Source organism: Elgaria multicarinata, chromosome 4 (genome assembly GCF_023053635.1).
Source record: "Elgaria multicarinata webbii isolate HBS135686 ecotype San Diego chromosome 4, rElgMul1.1.pri, whole genome shotgun sequence".
Lineage (NCBI taxonomy): Eukaryota > Metazoa > Chordata > Lepidosauria > Squamata > Anguidae > Elgaria > Elgaria multicarinata.
Window position 1 is genome coordinate 14,483,891 of NC_086174.1, and position 20,587 is coordinate 14,504,477.

Sequence of the window (20,587 nt, forward strand, 5' to 3'; positions counted from 1 at the left end):
TCACCATGCTAGATGGTTCACAAATGACTCCCTCATGTCTCAAGGAGTCACTGACTTCAGCAAAGGTGAAAAGGTGGGAAGTGGCAATGAGATTAAGCTTTCTTCTCCAGCATCCCAGGTTTTCTGGTTCTGGCAGCTGGTGCCAGCGTTGTCTAAATTTATACAGAATACAACAGATGGAGAAGAGCCTTCAGTATGTATATAGGAGGGAGGGCTGCTTAGGCTGCAAACTGTGGTGTGAAAATTTGAGTATTATAAGTACAGAAGGGTGCTCCTGTTTCCATTAGTGAAAATGTCTATATCAAGGTTACGTATGTAAGTATGTCTCATCCCCCCATATTTTTTCTTTAAAAAAAATCAAAATTATATAAACAATAAAAATACAATCAAACTATAAAACACATCGAGCAGAGATGAAATAATAAAAACAAATACAGCGGGTCATGAAACTTTAGAAAGCTCAACCTCCTACACCCAGAACTATAGACAGCCATCTGTCAGGTATGCTTTAAGGTAGATTCCTGCAATGAGCATGGGGTTGGCCTCGCTGGCCTTATAGGCCCCTTCCAACTCTACTATTCTATGATTGTATGATTATATGTTTTTTCCAGCACTGAAAAGCCGGGTTTTAGGGACAACTGGCTCCACCATGTAACACTGGGGGTGTCTTGATAGTGTTGCTTTGCTGCCCGTTCCTGCAAAATCCCGCAGCTGGGACTGGCAAATCCCCACAGCAGGAGGGATGTGTTTTTTCCGTGCAGTGCCTCTCATCTAGCCCACCTCCAGCTCTCTGCTCAGCCTCCCCACACGTCTCCCATGGGCCTCAATCCACCCCTGGAACACGCCCAGCCTCAATGTGAACTGAGGTTACCACTGACGAAGAGCACAAAGAAGATGATGGCCTTGGAGTAAAGCAAAACATTGTGGTAAGTCAGCAACTTTTTAAGTGCACAGTTTTGGGGGGAAAGCCTGTGGCAGGTGTGAGTTGGCAGCTACATTGTATAAACTACACAGCACCACTGCACAGCCACTACGGGGTAGACGGGGAGTATGGACAGCCCCACTGACAGAGCAGAGCCGATTTCAGCATAAAGTGGAGGATAACAAAAACACATGCTCCTCCTGTGCTCATAAAGATGGGGGCTTAGTCAGTAAAGCATAATCTTTGGTCCTAACACAGGTTTTCGCAGTTAAGATGGTTCTAGAATACAGAGGCCAAATATATCCGTATCTCAGCCAAAGATATCCATACCTACCAGCCCGCCCACTCTCTCTTGCACACTTCTTCCAACTTGGTTTATTTATTTATTTATTGCATTTTTATACCACCCAATAGCCAAAGCTCTCTGGGTGGTTTTCAAAAATTAAAACCATAAAACCATTCAAAGTATAAAACAAACAGTATAAAAGCATGATATAAAATGCAATATAAAAACACAAACAAGATGAAATCGAGTATACTAAAAGCTCCATCACACCAGCGTTATAGCCCACTCTCACCGGGTGTTGTTTCCTGAGGGCTCACATGACGTCATCCATGTCCTGCTGTGATCTTGCCTCTTCCTGCCCTCTTTGCGAGTTTCTTGGTATGGAGAAAGGCCGGTTTTTCCGGCAATGCACTCAACCCTCAACGTGTATTTGTATCTGATTGTACTCATTCCGATGCTCTGAGGACGTGTGTTATAGGGGCGGTATTGCTGATGAAAGGGAGGGGGCTTGGCTTTTCTCCAGCACGCCATGTTGATCACTGGGGAGGGCGAGGTGTCCAACTGTGACCAACCATTACACTGTAAGGAAAGGTACAAAGGAGATCTGTGGGGTACGGGACAGCGATTCGCCAGTGTGCAGGAGAGGTCGAAAGGCTTTCAAATGCTACGTAAACGGAGGGGGATAATATGAGTTCAAACCAGGGCAAACATTTAGGTGTGATGGACCCCAAAGAGTATAACAGAAATAGTGGCAAGAGAATTAATTAAACAATAAGAGAAGGTGAGCAGCAGCTCCAACTCTGATTTTCATGCATGCCAGTAATTTGGACAAAATGAACTTTTCTGCAGGGAAAGTGGAAAGATCCAGCAAACTGTAGCCAAGAGATGCTTCAGGCCCATGTCTCATTGCCAGACACTGACAAGCTGGTGCAGCTTCTCCTTCTGTTTGGGAATGAAGCAATGACAGAGTTTGCATCTCTCCGTTTTCAGAATGACCTTTTTTAATTTTTATTTTTTTTATATAAATAGTGGAATGAGTCCGGGCCACCAGGAGTGACACAGCTAAAAATAAAGTAGTACTTAACAGATTTCAGATGTCTGAAATAATAAAACATTATTACTATTTCATAATAATAACAATAGCATCACAATACCCCTGGCCACAGAGAAGGTTATGATAAATTAGAAATTTAGCACTGTATTGAATTGCATGTCCTGGGTTTCTACATCACTGGTATGCCCTTTTCTTTACCTGATGGGCCATAAACACATACAGACAGGCATATGGAGAGAGGAGGCCCTTTTCTATCCAGCTAGTTCTACACCTAAAATCAGCCACTACATGGAGAGTACAGTGCTTTTCTCTCTCTCCTTGAGCTTCTTTCAAAGCAGGACCTGAGCTGTTGCTTCCCTGTTATGAGGAAGAGAAACAGCTCCTTCTCCACCCCCCTCCAGAAAAAAGTTCCCACCTCCAATGTATAATAATAAAGATAAAGAAAGTGAGTCACATTCATTTGGACAGCATTGGAGATAAGAAGAAACAAAGGCTTGTTTGGCATTCTATGTGAGACAGGACAGCCAAGAACTCCTCCCTCTCTACCCAGGGAGAGCAAAAAGGCCTCCAGTTTGGGGAACGGCATAGGGAGGGGTATAGTGATAAATTTGAAGTGCAGGCACTCACCATGACAATCCCTGTAGTCACGCTCCAAGTAAAGTCCAAAAATGCAGGCCACTGTGTTTATCTGTATCTATGGGTGCGTGTATATCACACACACAGCAAACTGCAGCAGTAGTAGCATAATACCCTATTTATAAGGATCAGATGACAGTCATAGAATAGTGAGCTGGCAAAGGACAATGTAGTGATGCGCTTGTTGGGCTTTGGCACAGGAGACCAGAGACAGCATGATGAAAGAAAAGAGAGGGACGCAACATGTCTGCAAATAGCATAAGACTGCAAGCTCAAGTTTTCCCAGGTTCCCCCCACCCCAGCACGGGATAAAAAAGAAACAGTTTATCACGAAGTAGTAAACAAACACATTCCAGCAGTTTTCATCTTCAGCAGGAGCAGTTCTTCCATAAAGTGAATCACAATATAGTGTTGCTGTGAAAATCCATTTCCCCCCAGCTCCTGCGAGGATTGCAGCTCAGCTCAGAGAAAACAGGGAAGTCTGAGGAAGGTGGCAGACGATGTCACTGTTCCTATTATTAAAAGGTCCTGGTATTTTGAGCCTTCAAGCCCTGGTTCCACTAAACCACTGGAGAGTGCAGAACCTGTTAACTGACTGTACATCTGACAACATAAGTTAGGAAGGAAGGTGGATGGGTGGGCAGCCATGTCTATACCGCCATGTCTGTACGGCATGGCAGGTAGCCAATTCCCTCAAAATGCTGCAGCATTGGTACTGTGAAGCAGATGGCAGGAGGAATTGCAGGCTAGAGAATCATAGAATCATAGAATAGTAGAGTTGGAAGGGGCCTAAAAGGCCATCGAGTCCAACCCCCCTGCTCAATGCAGGAATCCACCCTACAGCATACTTGACAGATGGTTGTCCTCTTGAATGCCTCTAGTGTGGGAGAGCCCACAACCTCCCTAGGTAACTGGTTCCATTGTCGTACTGCTCTAACAGTCAAGGCCGGAAAACCACAGCGCTGGCAACCATTAGGCTCACCATGCTCGCAACCCTGCCCTGCATTCCTGTGCTTATCTGAGTGGCAGAAAACCACAACTAGGTTTGGATCCATCCCCGGCAACGCCCACTGGACTTTACCCAACCCAAGGACACCACCGTCAGACAGAAAAACAACATGGTGACCTCGGAGCAACAACATCAAAAAGAATTGCAGTAAAACCACACTGTGAAAAAGCAGTTTGGGGTGTGTGTGTAAAAGCCCGATGAGGCTGCGAGTTGGTGGCTGCGTCATATAAACAATGCAGCACTACTGCACAGCCACAACGGTGTAAATAGGCTGTATAGGCATCCCCATGAACGTACTCTCCTTATAATGAGAAACAGTGTTGGTGGGGGGAGGTATCTGTTCTATAGAAATACTGGGTGTTGGTGGCGATGGGAACAGCTACCACACCTTAGGGAGAGGTGTAGTTACTGAGCTTGGGTAGGTGTTTGCCCCTGTAGTGTTAGGGGTAGGCTGAAGACAATGCCGGAAGTATCATCTTAGGGTAGGTGAGTGTAAAACATAGTTCCAAAAGGCAGGTGAGTATAAAACACAGGGGAGGGCCTTGAACTTCATGGGGCTGCAGCAGTGGGTTTGTGCTGTATCTAGAATCATAGAATAGCAGAGTTGGAAGGGGCCTACAAGGCCATCGAGTCCAACCCCTTACTCAATTCAGGAATCCACCCTAAAGCATTCCTGACAGATGGTTGTCCAGCTGCTTCTTGAATGCCTCTAGTGTGGGAGAGCCCACAACCTCCCTAGGTAACTGGTTCCATTGTCATACTGCTCTAACAGCCAGGAAGTTTTTCCTGATATCCAGCCGGAATCTGGCTTCCTGTAACTTGAGCCCGTTATTCTGTGTCCTGCACTCTGGGAGGATCGAGAAGAGAGTTCCCTATAAGGCACTCACCCCTGGAAGCCACTGGCTCTAGTTTTTTCCCTAAGACTCCCACCAAACACCAACTGTTACTACATATTGAGGTTCATAGAGGCAAAGGAATTTCCTCTTTAGTTCCTTAAGGCACAGTCCTATGAATGTTTAGACAGAAAAAAATCCTACAACTCCAGCATTCTCCAGTCATCCCAAATTGTTCAGCAGGAGACCTCCCAACCCCGAGAAGCTGTCCTGGGACTCATGGGAAGGAAGTGATGGGAAACGTTTCATTCCATGAACTCCTAAAGTCAATTCATCTTAGGATCCAAGCCATTATATTCTGTAGCAAATAAACGTTTGCTCTTCTTTCAAATATTGAACTACTTCATTTTGTTTTAATAATTCACATCTATAAACAATGAGAAACAGAAGTCACGCACAAACATTGGGTTGTAGTTTAAACAGTGCTGTAAAATGATTTAATAGGTAATAACATTAAGGCAAACATCAGGCAAATCTGTTTCCATGCAAAATTAATTGCCGTCATGAGCGTTGTCTGACCAACGTTTTTAAGAAGTGTAGCTGTAGATGCTACTCAATCCAGGTACTATGATCAAGGGCTGAGTCCATCATTTGTGACTCAACTAAAAGATATAAGGCCTAAATAAGATGATGCCAACTCTTCCATCTGTCAAGATCAGGCAGGCAATTTTCTCTACATCATGTATGAGTTTTGATCATATGAAGTGACAAGGTAGCACCTCTCATACACTTCTGTATTTGAAACACTGGCAAGATAGGTGCTTAAGAGAAACATATCTTCTTTACTATTACTTACAGGGCAATCCTAAGCACTCAGAAATAAGTCCCACAAATTTCTCAATAGGGCTTACTCTAAGATAAATGTGTACAGGATTAGAGCTTATGGAACTCACTACCACAAGATGTAGTGATGGCCACCAATCTGGATGGCTTTAAAAGGGGGTTGGATACATTTCTGGAGGCAAAGGCTATCAATGGCTACTAGCCCTGATGGTTGTGTGCTATCTCCAGTATTTGAAGCAATAAGCCTGTGTGCACCAGTTGTTGGGGAACATGGGCGGGAGGGTGCTGTTGCACTATGTCCTGCTTGTTCATCCCTGGCAAATGGCTGGTTAGCCACTGTGCAAACAGAGTGCTGGACTAGATGGACCCTTGGTCTGATCCAGCATGGCATGTCTCATGTTCTTTACCTGTTCAAGGATTCCTGAGCCCTACCATTCAGTGCAGGTTCTAGGGCTTTCATCAAGGCCACTTTGAGAAGAGATTCCACATGTGGGGTAGCATGCCAAGCAATTACACATCCCTTAAGCTTGTGAACAAATCCTGCAGCCAACAGCTCCTGCTGCTACTAAACCCAGATTGGAAACATGCAGATTTGACCAGGGGATCCTACCGCTACTGGCCCATTCCAAAACTACACCCTGGTGAGACTGCACCACCAAGACTGCTGCTTGCATAGGAATATAGGAACCTGCCTTATGCCTTACGTTGAGTCAGACCATTGGTCCATCTAGCGCAGTATTGTTGACACTGACTAGCAGTGGCTCTCCAGGTTTTCAGGAGCTTTTCCTGCCCTACCTGGAAATGCTGAGGATCCAGTCTGGGGCCTTCTGCATGCAAAGCATGTGCTCAACCATGGAGCTATGACCCCTCCCTAGGGCCAGCCCTGACATTAGGCAGAGTGGGACGGCCACTTCAGGTGGCAGGTGTTGAGTGGTGGCAAAAAGGTGTTGGAGAAGAGAGCTGAGAGCCACGCAGCCTGCCCCGTACCCCCTAAGGTAGCTTGTTGCCTTCAAGTGTGATGTCCTATGGCTGGCTGGGGAATGCTGTGAGTTATAGGACTTCTTCCTGTCTAAACATTCATAGGATCAGGGCCGGATTAAGGCCAGCAGATGTTCTAAGCACAGCCTAATAATGGTGCCCTCTTGGCCTGTCCATTGCTTAGCCGGCAAGACAGTAAGGCTCAATAAGTGCTGAAGGTGAAATAAGACATTAAAAACTCAGTTTTCTTCAAGGCCATCGCCCATGCCAGAACACACAACTATATTAAATATAAACTGTTTCTTATATTTATTTAACACTAAATAGCAGCAAGCAATATAAGCCAATTACTTACTTGGGCAACAGAAAAAAAATACAAATTTTCATCACTGTTTTATACATTTTTTATTTAAACTGTTATAAGGAGGAAAATGCAAATGCAAAAATTTCTCAGAATATGCCACTAGGCCCTTACTATGAATCTGGAATTCCTTAAAATTAGATGGCTACAGCTATGGTACCGGTACTCTGTGGTGCCCCCTTCCCTTGGTACCCTAAGCACGTGATTATATTGCTTAAAAGTTAATCCAGAGCTGAGGATAGCCCCTTAGGTGAAACTTCTTCACTCTTAGAGCAGTACGACAATGGAACCAGTTACCTAGGGAGGTTGTGGGCAATCCCACACTAGAGGCATTCAAGAGGCAGCTGGACAACCCTCTGCCAGGGATGCTTTAGGGTGGATTCCTGCATTGAGCAGGCAGTTGGACTTGATGGCCTTATAGGCCCTTTCCAACTCTGCTATTCTATGATTCTATGATTCTATGATACATTCTCAAGATGGACTTGACAAGCTTTATTTTCAACAGTCCTGCAACACTTTGTTTCCAGATGGAGGATTCCTGTTACAAATCAAAAAGCACTGGAGGCTACCAGACAAGTTTTTTTTTTTTAAATCATGCCCTTGCCTCATCTCATTCACAGATTTTTATGGGGGATCCAGATAACATCACCTTCCACTTGTACTCCTCCCATGTTTTCCCACTACTTCTTCTGTCTTTTTTTTCTCATTAGAAAAATCCCATTAAGGAATAAAACAACAGAGTAGCAGCACAATGCCTTTGGATCGTTAGTGCCAATTGTGCAACTCTTCTGTCTTTTCCTCCTTAGTGGATTTTTTTCCTGGTAAGAAAAAGGATGGCAGAAATGGTGGGGAAACACAGGAGAATTCTGGACTATCCTGTTAAATTCTGTGAAGGAGGCAGAACAATTGCACGATAAACAAAAGCAAAACCTCACGAGCTACACTACTGCTTTATAGCGGTTTATAACGGTTTTAACCACTGTATGGGCCCAGGACACATTATATATACCGTTTTCAAAGGGTTATATCCTGCTTGGTGTAGACTACAATTTCAATTTTACAGAAAAAGGAATCGCTCTAGCATGGGCGTCCAGTGCTATGAAATGGCAAAAGGAGAAGTTGAACTCAGATCTCTAACATCTCTATCTCTGTGCTGTATTAAAACGGAGAGAGTTTCTTAAAGACTAACTTTTATAAACGTACTGGGGGAGAAACTTTCGCGTACGGGCCGCTTAATCAGATGCACGAACTAGCATTATCCTCAGCCAGGAAGAGAGGAAATGCGTCGGGTTGCTGTGTATTTGGGTCTTTATTCGATGCCTGTTGTTCCGCTTTAGCTACTGCACGGCGTGGAAAAGCGGTTTAGACATGAAAGCTTAGCGAGACGGCTGCCGCGCTTGTCGCACGTGCGACTGGGGGCTGCTCGTAGCTGTCGCCCAGAAGGCCTGGGTGGGTGCGTGGGGAGGGGAGGACGGCCTGGAACCTGCCCCCGACCCCTCCCTCACGCGCGGCCCAACTTTCCCCTACTTCCCTTGCAGTAGCGCTCTCCTCCTGCCTTGCCAGCAACCACCACCACCTCCCCTCACCACCAGCCCTCTTTCTTTGCTGAAGACTAGGGAAGGAGACGGGAGAGGGGCCTGGGCTTGGTCACTCTCAGCCTCCTGCCGTTGTGGCTCCTTCGCTCATTGGGCCGTCGGGTTGTCCCTCTCCTTTCGGGGTGGGGTAGGAGCAAGGAGACGGAGCGGAGAGGGGCTTGGCTCCACTTCTGCCCTCCTCGCGCCGGGCTTGCAAGTTGCGCGTAGCAGCCGCAGCAGCAGCAGCCCTTCTGTGACTCAACAGGGCGTGGAGGCGGCGGCGGCGGCGGCTCCCCTTTTCTCCCGCGGCATCACACCGGCATTTCCAGCGGCGGCAGCAGCTGCGCAGCCGCCCTCCGTCTCCTCTGCCTCCTGCTCCTCCTCTGGCTTTCTCCCTCCCTCTCTTTTCTCGCCTTTCTTCTCCGCCCGCGCTAGGCGCAAGCTCCAGCCTCTCCCCTTTCCGTCTCCCGTTTTTGCGCGCAGCAGTTGTTCGCTTTCTTTCTCTCTCGCGCTCTTCTTTATTGTTCCTGCAAAGACACCCGGCCGCAGAAGCAGAAGCCGAGCAAGCATGGACGACCCCGACCAGTCCCCCTTGGTCTCTTCTTCCACTGCACCAGCAGCAGCCGGACAGCCCGAGAAACCCCTTTTCCAGTACCAGTTTGTGAGGGACCCGGAGCACTACGAAGAGGAGGACGAAGACGACGACGAAGAGGAGGAGGAGGAAGAAGTGGATGACGAGCAGCTGGAAGTGAGGGAGAGGAAGCCCGCTGCCGCCGCCGCCACCGCCCCGGCTCCTTTCTCCGCACCGCCGGTGTCCGCCTCCGCCCCGCCTCTGCTGGACCTGGGCGCCTCCAGGGAGCAGCCCCCCAGGCCCCCGCCGGCCCCCCAGCCGGCCTGGACCAGCCACCCCGTCTCCTCCTCGTCCTCGCCGTTCGCTTTCGCCGACGCCTCAGAGTTCTCCGTTCCTGAGGAGAAGGAGAAGGAGCCCCCCCGCAGCGCCCCGCTGCCGCCCCCGCCGGCCCCCCCGCACCGCGAGGAGCCCCGGGCCCCGGCCGTCCCGCCCCGCAGCGCCCCCCTGCCGCCCAAGAGAGAGGACCCCCCCGTGGTGGTCAAGAAGGGCGCCGCCTCGGGCTCTCCTGGTGAGTGGATGGATGCGGGGGGAGGGGGTGGAAAAAGGAAGCGGGGAAGCGCTTGAGGGGAATCTAGGAAGGTGCCCCGAGGGGACCCCGACGGGCGAGGGGTGTGGCTGGCTGGCTTTGTAGCCCAGCGTGGTGGTGGTGGGGGGGGGAGGTAAGGAGCGAGAGGGGAGTGGTCGCCTGGGGATTATCAGAGAGGAGGGTGTCGCCGTTACTTGCTGTGTGTGTGGGGGGGGGAACCGTGGTAGGGGTGGCCTTCCAAGCCCTGTGGGGAGAGAGTCTGAGGGGGAGGATGGAGACACTTGTGAGCCTTGAGGAAAATGGCGGGGGAGGTGGGGTATGAAGCTGTGATGCGAGGAATTTGTGGGTGTATGTGTGCCTGTGGGGTGATAGTGGTGCTGGGGAGTGAGAAGGAGCGGGGTCTCCTTTGTGTATGCGCCTGGGGTGGGTGGGGGAGAGGCAGGACTTGTTGAAGATGCCAGTCAGAGGTTGGGAGAGGGGCAGGAGTGGCATTAAACGAGGGGGCGGCGGGTTTGAAAGCAGTGGGAGGTGTTGGACCCGAGGTGTTGGACAAGGGTTAGGAGGTGGTGAAGTGTGAGGGCTGCTGAAGAACAGGTGGAAGTATGTTTTTTGAGGGGGAGATGATGGAGAGCGATAGGATTTTGGGATGGGGGTGGGGCGGGGAGAGGCGAGGCTGGTGCGGGAACCGGTCTTGGGAGGCTGCAGTGAGAAGGGTTCCGGAGTGTCATGGCGAGAAGGAGGGTAACTAGTTCTGGCTGTTAGTGTGTGCCATGGACGGTTGCTTCTCCATTGGAAAAGGACTGAGAACTGCTCTCGCTCAAGACGGGTTATGGGGGAGTTTGTGTGCTGGTTTGCTGGAAGTATGGTGAGGGAAGGGGGGGTGTCTCTGCAATGGAGAAGATGGGAGTGGCAGAGGCTTTGTGGGTGCACGTGTGCTCAGACGGAGGAGCAGTCTGGTGCGAGCAGGGCTTCTAGTGATATGAACCGGTTACGTGCTCCGCTCCCCCTTTTGCCTGAAGAATAAGTTATAGGCCATGGTAGTTCTTGTTATCCCTCACGTAAAGAGGGAGGTCCCCCCTTTGTGTCTGGAGCGCGTTGTTACACAGCTCTTTCTGAAGGCGTTTTGATACGTCCAGTCCCCGGGGTTCCAAATGCCAGCACTGGGGGGTGGGGAATGAGGGTGTGACAAGAATAGTTCCTGTCTGCCGCTGTGGTGTGGTGCAGCAGGGACCACTGGGAAGAATTTATGTGCGCACAGAGAGTGGGTGGGGTAACTGCCATTTCCCCCCCCCCCCTTGATTTTTGGATACTTATCAATTTCGGTAGCCATGAACGCAAGAGCCTTGTGCTTTTTTTCATCGTGTCATCCACTTGTATGCTCCTCCTTTTTTATTACTTCCCATTTCTTGTCCTCCTCCTCCATTTATTTCTCTTTCAGCCTTTATTTCACAGGAGATTGACATGCCGGTCTAGAAAACTTTTTCTCTTTTGTTCAGAATTGCGAAGTAGTGGTTTGAGTGCGGGTGTGGTGTGGTGGAGGAATCCCCCAGTCTTTCTTGCTGTCTTTTGTAGGCCATGGAGCTCTGCATATCTTTTTGTCTACAGGCCATCTAAAGCTTCACGCCCCACCAGTCTATTGTCACTGAGCGCCCGCCTTCTCTTTGCACACACTGGATCGAGAGCAGATGAGTGATGGCTGTTCTCTTCCTACGGCAAGCAGTATTTGGAATGAGCCCCTCCCCTGCTGTATACAGTGCTAGCAAACTGGCCCTGCCTCCTGCCACCGCCCACCTTCCGGCACCGGACAGAGCGTTACGCAGATTCCTTCTGTCTGCCCATTTCTTTCAAAGGTTTCTATGCTGCCAGGTCAGGAGATCCAAGGCAGTTAGCAAAGTTCGTAGAATATCAGTCCAAATTTTAAATTTAAATACATCATAAAACAGGAACAGCAAAACCTGCATAGCATGCAGCGAATGAGGTTTTCCGAACAGCATCTTAAGCAGAAAAAATCTGCCAGAAGAAAGATAGGGGCTGCATTGAACAAGAAGCAGTAGCTGCAAAATAATAACGACACTAAGTTTCCACCAAGTTTCTTGCTATTTTAAGGATAAAACAGCTGGAGGCCTGAAGTGGTATTTCCCTTGTCCTCTTCAGAAGGAAATAAGTGTCGCTGCAAAAACAAATTTAGTTTTCGAGCATGGCTTTAAAGCAACCTCCCCCAACCTGAAACACTCCAGATGTGTTGGACTGCAACTCCCATAATTCTCAGCGTGGGCAAGCTGGCTGGGAGTTATGGGAGTTGCAATCGATTACATCTGGAGAGTGCCACATTGAAAAAGGCTGTTTTAAATGTTCAGTGTGTGTATATGGGCATTCTAAAGTACAGTGTATATGGGACGGGGTGGAGGTGGATTCTAGAGTTACTAAAGCCTCTGGATGGTCTCTAATTCAAGGGTGGTAGAAGGTAGATCTCCAGATCCTTGGGTCTTTGAGTTTTTCTACACTGTGTACTCATAGCTGTTTACAGGTTCTTTAGATCAGTGGTCTTCAACTGGTCCAGATCTGAGACCCACCTTGGACCCCCAACCTGCAACATGGGACCTACTTTCACAATTGCCCAACATGGCGGCAACTGCTTTGTGACCCATCTTGGACTTATCTTGTGATCTACTTTTGGGTCGCAGCCCCACTGGTTGAAGACCACTGCTTTACATGATGTAATGATCTTATGTTTTTTAAGAGAGCGCTTTCCTAGTTTTTTTAAGACCAAGGAAAATGGAATGTTGCTTCTGAAAGTGAAAGAAAAGGTATTTTCCTACTTGCATCATTGCAATATTCCATTATAGCACAGTGCCACCTAGAGGTTATGTAGCAGAAAAGCAGCAAGGGAAAAGTCCTTTCTGTAGAACTCGTTTCTCAATTCTGCAGCGAAACCAAAAGTACAGTGATTAACAGCCTCATGTAGAAGAGCTCTTCAACTCCTTGAAGCTCCTGCAGGCATGCCCAATAGTCAAGGATGATGGGAATTGGAAGTCCAAAACATCTGATGTTCTACTTTATCGCCACCCATGCACTAACTGACGATGCTGTGTAGGTTGGGAAAATATAGAACTAGATAACGTTTTGTCTGTACCCATCCTTGTGGAGAAATGGAATGGAATGTGTTGTTCTAAGTTTCTCTGCATTTGTGATTAATATATCAAAACATGTTGCAAACAGTGCTTCAAAAAAGAATGACATATTTAAAAATCTGAAGCTTAATATGAGATTAAGGCAAACTATGAGACTAAGGCAAAGGGAATGAAAGGGAAGAGAACAATAGAAAAGGAATTGCATCGTCACAAGATCAAGTGCAATTGTAAAGGGACTTGATTTCTCTTATTTACTAACCTGTTGCCTTCAAATGAAATAGAAATCAAGGGTATGAAAGTGGGTTAATAGTTAAGATAGTAAGAATACTGAAAACTCAAGGAAGTAAACCAGTGTAGTGTAGTGGCTATAGTGTTGGACTGGGATCCGGGAGATCCGGGTTCTAGTCCCACTTAGCCATGAAGGTGATTTTGGGCCAGTCACAAACTATCAGCCTAACCTACCTCACAGGGTTGTTGTGAGGATAAAATGGAGAGGAGTAGGATTATGTATGCTGTCTTGGGTTCCTTGGAGGAAAAAAGGTGGGATATAAATATAATAAATAAAAATAATAAAACAGTACTTTGTGTTGTAGACTCTTCTATAGTATTTATGAAGGTGTGTGTGTGGAATCAGCGCTGGCTGGGAATTATCACAAGAGTTCTGTGACTGCTTGAATGAAATGTGACTTTGTTTAAATTGAATGGTGAGACTGCCATTGAATTAAATGGAATCAGAAACTTGCTCAAGTCCTGTGGAGTCCCTTTCAGAATGCCAGATATTCTCTGGCTTTACTTGGGCATCCATCCAGGTTTTAACTAGGTGTTCTCCATTTGTGAATAGACTACACTGTTTCCATCACTTTCCTATTCTGTTAATCAGATCTGTGCTTGCTACTGTACAATCCTGACTGACTCATCTTTTTCCTAAATCCATCAAAAACTGAGCATTTCTTCATAACTCTATCCCTTTTTAAACTTTTAAGTATTGTTATTATTTCTTCTTTTCTGTAGGCTGAAAATATAGATGTTCGTTTTCCTTTCCCCTTAGAGATTTATTCTCTTTCTAAGGTCTGTCATTTTATCTATACAACATGTCTGGGATTTGCCTTTTCTTTCAGTTGGTATTACTAAAATATTGGCCTCTTCTCATCTTGACTACTGCAATTCTCTGTTCCCTCTCCCTCCTCAGGCTATGAGATTGTTGATGTACCACAAATGAGAGCTTTTTTTATGCATTCCGCAGATTTAAGTGATAGAAATGGTAGAATTCGGCACTATGCCACTTTGGACCAGTAGTGGGTGTGTCATATTTGTGTGCCCTGTTGTGTGAAAAGCTCCCTGCATGTAGTAAACTAGCACATCAGGAAAAAGACGATGTTAAAGCCATATCCCTTATGTGCTGGTTTACTACGTGTGGAATTTTTTGTGCATGGAAAATTAAAAACAAATATGACACATGCACACACAGCCTGTAATCTGGAGTGGTATAGTCCCAAATTCTATTGCCTCATTTTGAGTGAATTGTCAAATTACACAGTAATTCTCTAGTAACAAGTTTATTCAGGCATGTGGACTAGTAAACTTTTACAGTATTGTCTTGAAGGCTGTCTTCTAGGATAGCTTCACATTTGACAGGATTAGAGTCAATATGTAAGAATATTATTGTATGGGGATCATCAGTAATAAATGAGAACATTCAAATATAAATATTAGCTATATATTAGAGCCACTTTGAGTGACGTGTTGGGAAAACCAGTTAATTAAAAAAAAACCATTGGTGTTGCACAAGTACCACAGACAAACTTGAAGAATGAATATAGCACAGTGAAGTTAGATATAGCTAAGCAATAAAAGTTTCATTTTCTGTTTCAGATGATTTTTTTAAAGTGTTCTTTTCTCTTCATGTTGCAAGAAAGGGGGTGGGGAGAGAGATCTAGAATTATACTCACCTAAATGTGGTTTCTCCTGAAAAGCCTCTGGGTGCATTGGCGATCCACATGCGCAGAGTAATTTTTTGGATTCCTTTATGTGCTGGTTACGCAGAATTCTTGTAGGATAGCTGATACTGGCATGTTAGTACTGCATATTGTTGGACTGGTTTATGGAGGAGAGGAGTTCAAGGATAATTCCTGTGCATGGTTTGCTGGCATGGTTCAGGGCTTTTCACTGACAACCCAGTAGATGAGTACCTTAGAACCAGCTCATAGCCGTGAATCAATTTTTGCCTGGAACTGCTACGCTGAAGGCTGATGCTGGAATGTTTGTATCACAACAACTCAGTCACTATTTATTTGTCTGATTTTTATCCTTCCTTTCTACTAAAAAAATGGTGCTCAAGACACTAGCAACTGACAGTCTCAAACTGGTATCAAACTTTTGACTGTCTGATTCTGAGCATGTTCTTATAGTTTGCATAATCCTATGCATGCTTAGACAAAAAAGTCCAACAGCTCCCAGCATCCCCTAGTTTTCTTTGTCTAAACATGCATAGGATTGAATTCATAGTTGCATTATAGTAAAGTGTAGATATGAATTTCTAGCACAGTAGTGATATTCTGTGTTTGGTTCACGTGTAGTATTTAAAGGTAAGAGATCCATATCTAAACTCTGTAATTGTGAAGAGCTTGGTTAAAAGCTGACTTGCTATAGATAGACACTGAAGTGTGCTTTCTTGAAGGCATAAGCCTATGCAGGTTTAGCAGTCCTGGCTGGGGAATACTGAGTGTTGTAGGACCTTTTTCTGTCTAAACATGCATAGGATTTCTCCAAAGTTTCTAGTTGAATGCTTGAGACCCCTGATTATTTGACCTTGGAGTATCACTTCTTAATGTGTAACTAAACTCTTATTTTGGAGATCATCCAACCATTCCCGTAACTGTTTGTCCAACAAACTCGTATGCTGCAGTTTGAATAAATTGTGGAATTTCAGCAAATCTGCATTATTAATTGTATGCTGTCAGTCATTCAATGAATTTGGGATATGGTACTGTGGAAATAACAGGAGGGGAGGGATAGGTATGCTATAGGGCAGGCTGGGATCAGTGCTGTAATGGCAATGAGGAGAGGGATAAGATGCTGAAGCTCATAACTCTAGAAGCCCCTAACTCTTTGAGCTACTTTGAGACTTTGACAGATGATGATTGCTTACATGTTCTTGAGGCTGTTTCTCTACAGCCATTAGGGCTAAAAACTCAGTACTTCAGTTTCAAAATAGAAATTGGGATTCCCATTATGTTGTCCTGTATCAAATATCAGATTTTGTAACTGCACAGAAGTCCAGTGGGTTAACGTATGGAATGCACATACACCTTTAGTTAGACTAACATGTCTTACTGAATTGCATCATACGTCTCATTTCAAACACAAACCTTGCAGTTCTGATATTGCTGATGGCATGGTTGCACCATAATATCTATTTATGTTTGCAGTAATATTATGGTAATTTTAGCACCTTGGTAGTGCATGACATAAAAAGGTCTCCACTGCTGTGCTTTTTGCTCAGATGTTTACTGGAAGGGGCACACCATTGGAAACTTATCTTGAAGGCCTGTCATGCATTCCACACTCCTTGAGTTCTTGTCAGCACAAACTGTTCCTATGATGTTGACTAAGACTGCAGAAATGATTGAAATTTCTAGGAGCCTACTCCAACTTCTAAGTTCTTAGGATTTTTGCCAATCATACTACTGCCCCATGCGCTTCTGCTCATTCTTTGCTAATATGAGTGAACACCAAATTTTGACCAGTTCAGAGGTAGTTCTACCCCTGAAAATAGATTAAATAGATTAAAATGCAACATGAGAATCACTGCTCTAATGGAATTTGCAAGAATAGACCGCTCATTTGCATTCAGAAGCATTTAATTTGTAGGCATTCAAATTTACCACCTAAAAATATAATTCATTAAAGAAATGTAAGCAACTTCCCTCCCCTCAAGCTAATCTTACATTAATCAGAAGAAATTTTTGATGGTCTATGTCAGCTATTCCCAACCTGCTACCCTCCAGATGTGTTGGTTCCCCCCTCATGGATGGATGAGGGATGTAGTCCAACACCAAGAGGGCACCAGGTTGAGGAAGACTAATTCAGGTATTGGAATTTTTCTATTTCCATTCATTGATTTCCTACCCTCCCACCAGCCAAATCTGTCCTCAAATGTAAATTCAATATGCTGTCTTATTGGAAAGACAGTCTTAAGCTTCCTTAGAGGAGATTTAATTTAGAATTTTAGTTCCTAAAGCTCAACCTTATGAAAAACAAGAGTGCCTCATCTTCATTTATTCCCTATGTATAATGCATGTATTTCCTACCTGCCTTTTGGAACTTAACACAGACATTCTAAAATATAGACTGCAATGGAGAAAATGGGAATTGTATATTGTGCAAGGGATAGCTATGACTGCTTGTGGAAAAAGATATGAAGATGTATAATTGTTGTTCTACTGGTAGACTTGCTGGCAACATCCTATCCCCAAGACACTTTGTTTGGCTCATGGGAACTTAGTACAACTGGGAATTTCAGCTTCATTAAAAGATTATAGTTATCAGGTTAGAGAGGCAAATTTGTTCAAGGATTAGAAACAAGGAAAAGCCAAAAGTCAAGGACTTTTCAAATTCATGATTTCAAAGCCTATATTTGGATTATTTATTGCGCTGCCATCTATTCTGAGCCCTTTGAATAGGTTGGGATATAAAGTGAAATAAAAACACAACTAAAAGCATATTTACGTTAGCTAGTAGTATTTAAATGTCTAGAATCTGATTTCTTTGAATTCTAGTCCTCATGGTTGTAGAGCTGAGACGCTACCAATATACTGGCTAATAAAAGACCACATACTTAACATATTTCATTATCAAGAAAAATCCTCTCATAAAACATTGATATGAGATTAGCAATATCAGAACTTGTCTGGGGATATTAAGTCACAGACTCTCAGCCCAACTTACCTCACAGGGTTGTTATTGTGAGGATAAAATGTCTCTTCCTCCTTCTAACTGACTTTCTCCAACTGCCAGTTCCACCCACCTTTCCATTTTGGCTTGGCTGTCAACCATTCCTCCATTAACTCTTCCCAAGCACATTTACTCTGCATGTTGGGCAACACATCTTTGCTTGTTAACCTGAATGCAGAGGTAGGTTTTTGTTCGGGCGCCGACACATCCAGGCAGCTAAACTCACATCCAGTCGACACTTTAATGTAAATCATTTTTCAACTTTCTTTATAATATAATTTGAACAGCAGACTGATAAACTCAGGAGATCAAGTACTTAGCTGAAGACTGAGGAGAAGTGAAGATTGAAGCAGATTGACAGAATTAAAAGAGATTGAATGGAGGAACTGAAGGCATTGCAATGCAAGGACTTCTAGGCTGTAAATTAGGATAACGTAGACTAGTCCAAAGGAAGACTTTATTTCTACTGAGGAAAAACTGGCTTAAACAAGACTAGGACTTCTTTCTAAGCACAACCAATTTATTTATTTCAGGAAAATTTAATACCAGTTTCAATTTTAAAAAATTGGTTCACATAGTAAATTCATGATAAAATACAATAAAACCAATCAATAAAACAGTGGCAATAAAGCAATAAAATATATGCACTGTTCTCCTTGCACAACCACATTTCTCTCTGCATGCCAAATCTCTTGTCCATCTCTTATCTTTCACCACCCACATTTTTCTCTGTCCTATTACTTATCTTCCTCTTCCTCCAACTCATAGGTTTCTGGTCTCTCCCCCCTCCCAGACACAATTCTTCCTTCAGCCTCTGCTTATGTTGTTCCTCAACCAGGGATTTAAAGGCCCGCTGCCCCGGCGTGTTAATAGCCAATAAAACACATGAGGCTGGAGAATACACTTAATCCATTTACTTCCGATACTGCAGTATGGGGGTGCTCTCCAGTTCCGTAAAATGGAGGCACCAAGAACAAGGGAATCTCACAGTATATATAGGCCCTGACTACAAGAGGGTGTTAGTCTCTTTCTAACCTTTCTATTGGTCAGTTCTGGATTAGCAAGTTAAGTTACATTAAATTTTCAAGTTAAGGTGCACAATCTCAATGAGTCACAGGTTACATTCGATGCTCTATTGGTCGAAAGTTTTTCCCTTTGTCTGCTACGACATGATGTCCACCATTAAGGAATGCAAATCTGGCATGTAGCCACCTGTAGCCCTTGGCACATTACATTCATCAGAGATGAAATCTCTCCCTGGGGCTAACACTTATGTCCCTCTACACCATCTTGCTTTGTTAAGTTCCAGAGATAGGAGCAGTCAACAGGGCTTATACTATCCCAGCAATTCACATGCAGTAGCAGCTTCAGGTGGATCAGGCCCATGCCTGCCTGTTACAGGCTAGAAAAACTGGCACAATTATTATTATTATTATTATTTATTTATATAGCACCATCAGTGTACATGGTGCTGTACAGAGTAAAACAGTAAATAGCAACACCCTGCCACATAGGCTTACAATCTAATACCTCTGCAGATGGAGTGATACAGACATTCTCCTATCTCTGCTTTCTACTTTGATGAGCTTGGGTAGGGCTTATATTTTCTACAAAGAAATCAGAAAGGACTGCAAACATTAGATACTTAATTTTTTCCCCATGGTACAGCAAATAAGACAGGAAGGGCCCTGAAGCTTCTGTTATGAATGCCTGGTTATATGGAGGTTTGATTATTGTCAAGACTGTGTATATTTAATGCACCATCAGTTATATTTTCATCTTGATCGTATTGGTAGACTGTTACAATTCTGAGATAATTAGTTTGGAATGCTTCTATGAAATTGCTTCTGCCTTGCCTGTCCATGTACTAGGTATAGGTGCTTGTTTTGAAATATAAGCAAATATGGTGAAGAAAATAATATTTTTACAGGTTATGATTCCAATTTAGAATAATAGTTCAAGTGGCAGAATGTTGGGAATTCATATTAAATCATTAACTTCTGTTCTGAGCCTTAAACAAGCTGGATTTAATGAATGTTGAGTCATTATGGAGAAAGGAAAGTCAGTAGCTATAAATGCTAATTGTTTGTGGCAGTTGTGAATGAAACATCTGGGAAGTCGGTGGATGTAACCATTATACAGACTTGTATTGAGTTTCTCCTGTTCATTTATGTATTAGATTTGCGTCTCAGTTGGACATTTGTAATGGATTTGTAATTTTGTCAGAGTAATAGCAAGTAGGTAAACATTCCAGTGGTCTTGCTTGTTTTCTTCTCTAACATTTGAATTCCAGTGCTCATACTAATGTTTTTGGTAATGAAACATAGACCTTAGCTAGACCTAAGGTTTATCCTGGGGTCGTCCCTGCCTGCTCCTGGGATATCCTGTGTGTCATACATGAACAGGGATCACCCCGGGACGATCCCGGGATAAATCTTAGGTCTAGCTAAGGCCATAGACTAGTATTAAAGCACGGTTGGAGGAGGGCAAGAGATGAAAACTTTTATTTATTTATTTATTTATTTATTACATTTCTATACCGCCCAATAGCCAGAGCTCTCTGGGCGGTTCACAAAAATTAAATTTTACTTGACATGCCTAGGCCCTCGTTTCTCTCATTAGGTCGTACAGGGACCCTATACACATGCTTTGCCTGCCAAGAGCAGAATTTGTTCCTGCATGTCATGGGGCATATAGCATTTGCTTTCTCAAGACAAAGAGTCAAGTCTGTGAAGCTGGGCACCAAGCAAGCAGGATGTGAGCAGGGTGAATTGGCCTACATTTTGTCTCCCCTCCCTTAGCAGCTGTGGTCTTACAGCAAGGGCCGGCTACATACGTGGGCTGCCTTCA

At 44.6% G+C, this 20,587-nt stretch overlaps 1 protein-coding gene across 2 annotated transcripts in view; it reads left to right on the forward strand.

Annotated features, from left to right (window-relative positions):
- Positions 1–8,924: 8,924 nt before the first annotated feature.
- The window catches only part of RTN4 (reticulon 4), a 65,838-nt gene continuing 54,175 nt past the window's right edge, over positions 8,925–20,587 (forward strand). Inside the window, exon 1 of one of the 2 annotated variants that reach the window (XM_063123811.1) lies at positions 8,925–9,635. In XM_063123811.1, coding sequence (XP_062979881.1) covers positions 9,065–9,635 — 571 coding nt within the window. In that variant the 5' untranslated portion in view covers positions 8,925–9,064. The remainder of the gene's footprint in view (positions 9,636–20,587) is intronic. The other variant, XM_063123812.1, reaches the window with a different exon arrangement.